The sequence below is a fragment of the Alosa sapidissima genome, chromosome 7 (assembly GCF_018492685.1).
Source record: "Alosa sapidissima isolate fAloSap1 chromosome 7, fAloSap1.pri, whole genome shotgun sequence".
Lineage (NCBI taxonomy): Eukaryota > Metazoa > Chordata > Actinopteri > Clupeiformes > Clupeidae > Alosa > Alosa sapidissima.
Window position 1 is genome coordinate 31,376,576 of NC_055963.1, and position 8,221 is coordinate 31,384,796.

At 42.4% G+C, this 8,221-nt stretch overlaps 1 protein-coding gene across 12 annotated transcripts in view; it reads left to right on the forward strand.

The window, feature by feature from the left end:
* hspg2 (heparan sulfate proteoglycan 2) overlaps positions 1–4,123 on the forward strand; it is a 99,035-nt gene extending 94,912 nt beyond the window's left edge. For all 12 annotated transcript variants that reach the window (XM_042097895.1, XM_042097903.1, XM_042097900.1 and 9 more), the window contains 4 exons: positions 801–871; positions 1,122–1,205; positions 2,081–2,184; positions 2,413–4,123. In XM_042097895.1, coding sequence (XP_041953829.1) covers positions 801–871; positions 1,122–1,205; positions 2,081–2,184; positions 2,413–2,585 — 432 coding nt within the window. In that variant the 3' untranslated portion in view covers positions 2,586–4,123. The remainder of the gene's footprint in view (positions 1–800; positions 872–1,121; positions 1,206–2,080; positions 2,185–2,412) is intronic.
* Positions 4,124–8,221: the final 4,098 nt, after the last annotated feature.

The following is an 8,221-nucleotide window of genomic DNA, read 5'->3' on the forward strand; positions in this document are numbered from 1 at the left end:
ATTCATACGCAGTGTGTTATCTCCAGTCAAACCTAAGGTGGTCTTCAGGGGCCAGAGAGCAGAGAGGGTCAACGCAGAGAGCAGAGATGGTCAGCGCAGAGAGCAGAGAGGGTCAGCGCAGAGAGCAGAGGATGAAAGAATGAAATGGTTTGGAGAGGGAGGAGAAAAGAGGAGAGATTGAAGGTAGAGGTAGGGATAGAGAGAGGTAGAGAGGAGATGGAGAGGTGGGGAGAGGAAGAGAGAGGGAGTGGTAGAGAGAGGTACAGTAGAGAGAAGGATGGAGAGGTAGTGAGAGGAAGAGGTGGGGAGAGGAAGGGAGAGGTAGTGAGAGGTATCGGACCTCAGTTAGTCTTATTTTATTCCCAACCAGACCTGATCAGACCTTAGTTAGTCTAAATTTATTCCCAACAAGACCTGATCAGACCTCATAGTTAGTCCCAGTTTATTCCCAACCAGACCTGATCAGACCTCAGTTAGTCTCAATTTATTCCCAACCAGATGGGATCAGACCTCACCTCAGCTCTCACAGGGATGATTATTGTACCTAAACAAAGGGAACAAAATAGGAATGATTTGCTCAGGAGTATAACAGCATAACAGGTTTGTCTTTGTGGGAGTACCCCCAAACTACATAGACTGGAACTGCACAATCTGCACGGGTGAGCAGTAGATGGTGTTTGATTAGGGTATATGTGCATGTCAAGGGTAGAGTGACCTCATTACATTTCAGAGATTGGATATCCCTAAGCAGAGTACTTGACGTTTTATGGTGACTCTTTTAAAAAAAAATACATTTTCAGGAGCTTGGCGATGAAGGGAAGGGCAAGGACTTCATCAGTCTCGGATTACAAAACGGTCGCGTTGTCTTCAGGTTGGTGAACTAGCTGTTTCATTTCATTTCATTTAATTTCATTTATTTATTTAGGACAGTGCACATTGATCAACATTTCTGTAAATGTGCCAGTTTTAGCCAGCGGGCTAGCAGTATTGAATTTGTCCACTGGGGTCATCTAGAAAACTGAAATTGTGATTTACTTTAAGGGAAACAAAAATGTTTGAGAGTTGTTTCTGTGAGTGCTTGTGTTTGGTGTACTAACCCTGTAAACATTTGTCACCCTCAGCTACCAGCTGGGCAGTGGTGAGGCAGAGATCATGTCCAAAGATCCCATCAACGATGGCCACTGGCACAAAATCACTGCAGTCAGGTAACGTTACATACACTATGAAAAGCATACAGTAACACACACCAAATGTTCTTTTCTGAGGTGCTGGCCACTGGTACAAAGTTGAATGGTAGAAAAGTGCAGCACACTCTGGCTCCATATGAAAGGTTTAATAGACAGAGACGTTTCGGCCTATAAAATATCCGATGAAGGCCTTATAGGCCGAAACGTCTTTGTCTATTAAACCTCTCATATGGAGCCAGAGTGTGCTGCACTTTTCTACCATTCAATGTTACATACACTCACAACACAATTCACCCTGTACAACACCATCTACTGCCATGCAGTTCAATATGCCATACAGCCATGAGGTCTGAACAAAACCTGGACAGAATACATCTTAAAAGTTCATCCTAGATTGAACTTGGCCTTCAAAACGGTCTTCAGCTCATCATTAACTAGTGTTTTAGGGCCCTCTGAATTATAAATCATTTTATTTTGTTAGATGATATTTAGCTGTTAATAAGTTCTAGAAAGGTGCTTAGCGTCAGCACATATCTCAGTGGGACTTTCCACATCAGCTAAGGAAGGGACATTGTTCAGAGACATCATGTTAAGCAGCTTCTGATAAAAAAAAAAAAATCTTGCAACACACACTCAAATACACTGGGCTATTTACTAGGATGCAGTCACTACATTCTGTTGTTCTTTTGTTAAACATGTTGTTCAAGTTACTGGCTTGGAAAAAACAGATTAGGAAAGACATGCCCACAATATTCTACAGTATTTGCAAAGCATATGCACGAAACACCTGCCTCTCTCTTTTTCTCTCTCTCTCTCTCTCTCTCTCTCTCTCTCTCTCTCTCTCTCTCTCTTATAGTTTTGTTTTTTACAATCATTATATTGTGTCTCTGTAGGACGGGAAAACAGGGTTATATTCAGATAGATGGACGATCCATGGCAAGGGGTCAGTCTCAAGGCAAGAGCATCATGGTCAACACTAAAGGAAACATATACTTAGGTAAGTCCACTGTGTGCTGGTGTGTGTGCGGGGGGTCTCTCAGTGTGTGTTTGGAAAAGACAATGTGTAAGAGAGAGAAAGACAGAGAGATTGTTTCAACTCCTATCCTAGCTACTGTTATTAATATCAAACATACCTCTCTGTGTGTGTGTGTGTGTGTGTGTGTGTGTGTGTGCCTGTGTGTGTGCCTGTGTGTACCTGTGTGTGTCTGTGTGTGTGTGTGTGCAGGTGGAGCCCCTGACATGCTAGCTCTGACAGGGGGGAAGTTCTCATCAGGAGTCACCGGGTGTGTGCGGAACCTGTCTCTGATGAACGCGCGGCCGGGAGAGCACAAACACACACCCATCGACCTGCGGGTGCACGCCGAGGACGGAGTCAACGTGGAGCGCTGCGTCTCATAAACTCCCACTATCACAGAGACTTCCGAACAATCACATACACGCGCACATACACACACACACACACATTTCCATATATGACAACACACACACACTTTTCCTACACCTATGACAGCGCTAACACACACACACACACACACACACACACACACACACACAAACAGACACTCACTAACACAAATAAACACATTCACACACACAAACACACACAGAACACTCATTAACATCCAAAGAGTCTGATCTCACACACTGACAATCATGCTGTTCCACAAAAAAAAACCACAAAGTGCTTTGCTGCTACCAAAGGAGAGCAAGTCAGGAAGCACAGACACACACTCACACACACAAACACACACAGTACGACACTCAAGGAGCTCTGACTCTCCGTGCTTGCAGTCAACCAACAGAAGAGATGGAATATGAGATATGAGATGATAATATTAACAAGTCTTCACTTCCTCAGTGTTGTATTCTCAGTGGAAGACATCACACAAGGACAGCTTACTCAGCCATGAGAGAGAGAGAGAGAGAGAGGAGAGAGAGAGAGAGAGAAAGAGAGGGAGAGAAGAGAGAGAAAAGAAACCATGGATGAGTGTGATGGGCCTTCTACATGGGTTAGATCCTATGGAGTCAGAAATGTTGTTACAGCACTGATTTTTTTTTAATTTATATTCATATAGAAATATATATTATATGTGGGGGGAAATGCTAACTAACCATAAACTGCTCCTCTGTTAGCCTGGAAGTGATTCTGGGTGCTAATATTTGCTTGTGAGAATGGGGTCTGAGTGTGTATACAGTGTCTGTGTGTTTTGATGTATGTGTGTGTGTGTAAGGTTGTGTGTGTGTGTGTGTGTGTGTGTGTGTGTGTGTGTGTGTGTGTGTGTGTGTGTGTGTGTGTGTGTGGTCTGAGCTCGCAGGCTAATCTGTTTTTACTTGAAAAATGATGCAGCCTTTTCTTTCCTCCTTCCTTTCTTTCTTTACTTCTGTCCTTAATTCCAGAGCTGAGATAGAAGAGCAGGCTCTTAGACTTAACGTATGAGCGAGGATCATGGGAGGGATGGGGGGGGGGGGGGGTCACTTAAACAAAGAACAAAGAAAGAGGGGGATGAGGAGAGAGAGAGGAAGAGAGAGAAGGTTGGAGAGAGTGAGAGAATGGAATGGAAATGGCAGAGCCAAAAGCATGGCCGCACAGCTGAGGAGGTGAACTTGTATGAAAACACACAGAAATCTGTTGTTGTTTTTTTCTTGGGAGAAAACAGCTTTTATCTGCTACTGTCATTTTTTATACATTATGGAGCTGAAATCCTTTTGCCTTCCTTGTGTGGTAGCTTTAGTGTGTGGGGTGTTCCAGAGAAACCATGGTGCTACAGTCTGACAGCCAACCCTACGAAATAAATGCTTTATTTTTGTCTCTTTGTGCTAACAACTTCAGTAGGTGTGTCACTCATACGGTTTTTGTAAGTACCAATAGTCACAAATGTACAATAAAAGGCCATTTGCCAAAGCCAACCACAGCTAGGAATCTGAAACACTGTGAATTTCTGTGTCAATATGAGTTTTTCATTTCACTGCTCAATGTTTGTGTGGGAATGTGGACATTTGTCTGCTTACGTGTGTGTGTGTTTGTGTGTGTGCTTGTGTATCAAGCTGACTGGGGAAATGGACACTAACCACTAATCCCTGAATAGAGGAATCTGACCTTTCTGTGTAATGGCGACGGATCAGGTGATGGATCTTCAGCTTTGACATTTACAGGCTGCTGGAAAAGCAGGAGTTACTGACAACAATAGCAACGGCTGAAGCCTACAGATGGTCTTTCACCTGTTTGTTGTGCGATCCACAGAACATCCCAACAGTCAACTCCAGTGGGACTATGGCATCAAGTCTAGCCTAAAGCAGACGTCAGTCACCTAATGTCTGATTTTAGACTAAAATATCAAAATTAGGGATTATCCAGTGACATCATGGATTGTACAAAACAGCACAAGACATATGCATTACATATGCAGAGCGGGAATGAGGCATATCTAGACTGTAAAAGAAGCATTGGGTTTGTGGAGAAAGAGTCTTAACCCTAATCCTTCTCAATCCATCACCCCAGCCATGAATCTTTAAATATTTAACCCAACATAACCCTCTATCTTAAGCACTAATCCCACAGCACCGCACACTGAACTCTAACTCTGTGTTGATGAACAGGCTTTTCCATAATCCAGCTCAGTCTTCCAAAGATGGGATAAAGAGAGGCTAAAAAAAAAAAATAGGAAGTCATGTAAATCATCACTCGCAAAAAAGTCTTAGAAATCATTACTTATAATACACATTATTTGAAAATAACCACCTTTGTAAGGTTTGACAAATGGGGGCTATAAACTAGGCCCATAACAAAGATAAAAGTGATTAAAAGAACTTTGTATTTTTCTCTCTGCATCCTAATTATGTAGTGTTTGACACCTGCGTCAACTTACTGACTTCATGAAATAACAAAGTAATTTTTAACAATGTCACATATTTGTGGAAGAGCTTCAAGGAACCCTGCTATTATCTGTGGTATTGTCTTAAGACTGTGATTCCTGATATCAAGAAAAAAAACTTACAATCATCTGTCAAGGGTACAACACGCCCTCTCTATTTATGGCTATTGTCTTTTTCTAGAATCTCATGCTTTCTCTCTGTGAGGTAAATGTCTTCGCTTGTCTCCTCTCCACACCTTTCTACAGAGCACTAACTTCCTACAGTGTGGCCATTACACCAGCCTAATATTCTCTCAGATATTACTCAGATATGTGCTTCACTTGAAGACAATGGTGACATTTTAGGGCAGAACTGTTCCTTCACACACCCAAGGCTTGTTCTTACAGTTCTTTTGTGTTCTTACAGTTTTCACAAGGACCTTGACAGGAGCCAGGCAGGCATATATATTCTCAGGAGTAAGACAGCTGTTTTTCTCATGGGCTCACAAACACATCTTACGCAAGGGAGACCAGAGACATGGTCTGACATTTTAAATAAATAAGGTTCCCTCGGCTAATCTCCATCCATCTCGCTGACAGCAGTCACATTGGGTAACCAAATGGGATCCCATCCTTGGGGAGGGGTGAGGGTTTGAATTGCAAGGAGCAAAGGATAGCAGTTATGTAACAGGATTTGAGTTCAGGCTATTGATCAAGGGTAGCAAAGATCATGTGTGGAGGACACAATAGAGGACACATCCATTCAGGCCTGGCAGACCCTTATCATTAGTTCATCATTTGTGTTTCGTTATAAAAAAAAAATCATCACATTTACAAGGTCACATTTATACAAGTTTTAATGTTTTTTACGTTAATTAACTGTAAGATGATGTAAAGAAAAGACTAAATATCACAAGGAAGACACATTAAAGTGTATACATTACACAGAAGGAACACACCAACATTTTGGGAAATTAGCTTACAGTATTCTCCATCTCCCGCAGAGTTAGATAAGATGATACGTACCCTTCTCGTGCAGTAGCCTAACTCAGTCTGACCACCTACCCACCACAGCAAGGATACACCAGCTGATCTTGCTGATTCTTGCTGGTGTAGCTGGTTGGGCCACCAGGTGGACATGCTGGCGTGAGCATCTGAGGAAGTTGGTGGGCAGAGAACATCACCAAAGACCCCACACATCCTGCACACACTCTCTTTAACTTTTCTTTTAATGTCTATTTGTTGAATGTATAGAGAGTTAAAATCTACTGAAGTCAAATTCCTTGTGTAAGTATACTTGGCCAATAAAACTGATTCTGATTCTGATGCTGGTATGACCAGCCTGGCATGTGGGATATAGTTGGTGTAAGATGGTCATGCTGGTGACCAGCCTGCCAAGCTTGACATAGTTGGTGTAAGATGGTCATGCTGGTTTTCTAAAATGACCAATACCAGCTAAAATGTCAGCTTGAGGTGGTACAACAAGCAAAACAAGCTGAATTACTATCTTAAGCTTGGTAAACCAGCTAAAGTTTTCACGTCTTGAGTTTTGCTGGTCAACCATGATAGGGTGGTCAACCAGCAAACCACCTTAAGCTGGTCAGGCTGTTTTTTCAGCAGGGTAGTTCATTGAAGTGATCCGAACCAACTAGCTCAATTCTCAAAAGTGGTTCCACAGATGACATTTAGCATTAAAATGCTGATGCATTTTCCACTATCATAAGACACTTTAGACACTTTGTTTAATGATTAAATTAAAATGTAACTACACTTAAAATTCAAATTTGATTTGCACATGCAAATTGGACAGCTTTTAAAACGGCACATATTTAAAAACGTTTAGATTTTGAATAGCTTTCAAGTGCCTCAGCGTGTGTAAATGCTTTAAAGTGCCTGTTTATTTAGGCCATCTGAATCATTGATAAGTGGCCTGAAGGAGAGGAGCACTGCCAGTCAGTGGCTAATGCCCAGTCCACTGTTTAAGGAAAGCCCCTGATGACTTTGGCTGGCCAAGTTTTAGCTCTAAATAATGCACATGAATTGAGCTGTAAAGAGTTGAAGGCTTATTCAAGTTTTAGTCAAAATCCTCCCGAAGAGTCGACAGCCTTACGTGACCACCATCCACAATCAAATCTGTGGTCTTTTTTCTCATGCTACTTAAATAAACTAGTCCCATCTAAAGAGCACCTCACATACAGTATGTACTGTACAGGTCTAAGCATGTAGATTATATGTAAAAAAAAACATTGATACCTGACTGTTTCATACTAGTGAGGATGAAGTCTGAACCATGAGGGGCATTAGAATAGAGGTATTAGAGGTACTCCAAGTACTTCCAAGGCCTCCAGTAAGTTACAGAACTGACTTTAAAGCACTACTGCTTGTTTATAAATGACTAATGGAACTGGACCTAATTACCTATCAGGCATCAGGCAGACTTCTCCAGTACACTGAACCCTAAGCCTGGATACGTTCACCTCAGCTGGATCCCTGGGTTAGTTCAGTGTGCATTTATCTATGGTTGCAGTGACTCTCGTTTTGAGAAAAGTCTGTGTGCTAATGTTTCACCCTGCAATAAATCTCACAGAAGTGGGTCAGACTGCCGTCCCTATGAACATTTGCGAGTAACTCATTGACTCCGTTCTCTATCTGTCGGGCAGACCTGTTATGCACTGTTACATAATTATTCTGAACTCTGCTGTAAACAGCACTTGGAATAGGAAGAGAGGTCCATGGCTGTTTTATTCTTAGTCTATAGTGTGGTGTAAAGGTGTAAAGTGATTGTGTCTGTGAGTCTGCATTTATTTGTGTAAGTAGGGGCTAAGATTGTGTGAATGTGCATTTTGTGTGAATGTGCATTTTGTTTACTTGTCTGTTTGTGTGTGTGTTGTTGTTTCCCCAAAGTCAGATGTCTCCCTGTGTGTTTGTCTCTGTGTGTGTGTGTGTTTGTGTGTGTGTGTGTGTGTGCACTGAAGCCGCAAGTGGCCTATCAAGTGTGCATTGGTTGGTTGACACTCCACCCTCCCATTGTTCCAGTGTTTGGCAATTGACCTTTGTTGCGCTGCTGACGGCCGGCGACCTGAGATGCACCTTAAACCCCCAGGCCACCATTTTAAACGATCCTGCATGCTATTTTCACTGCGCCTGTCTTCCCGTAGGCAGCTGTCAGTGTGTGTGTGTGTG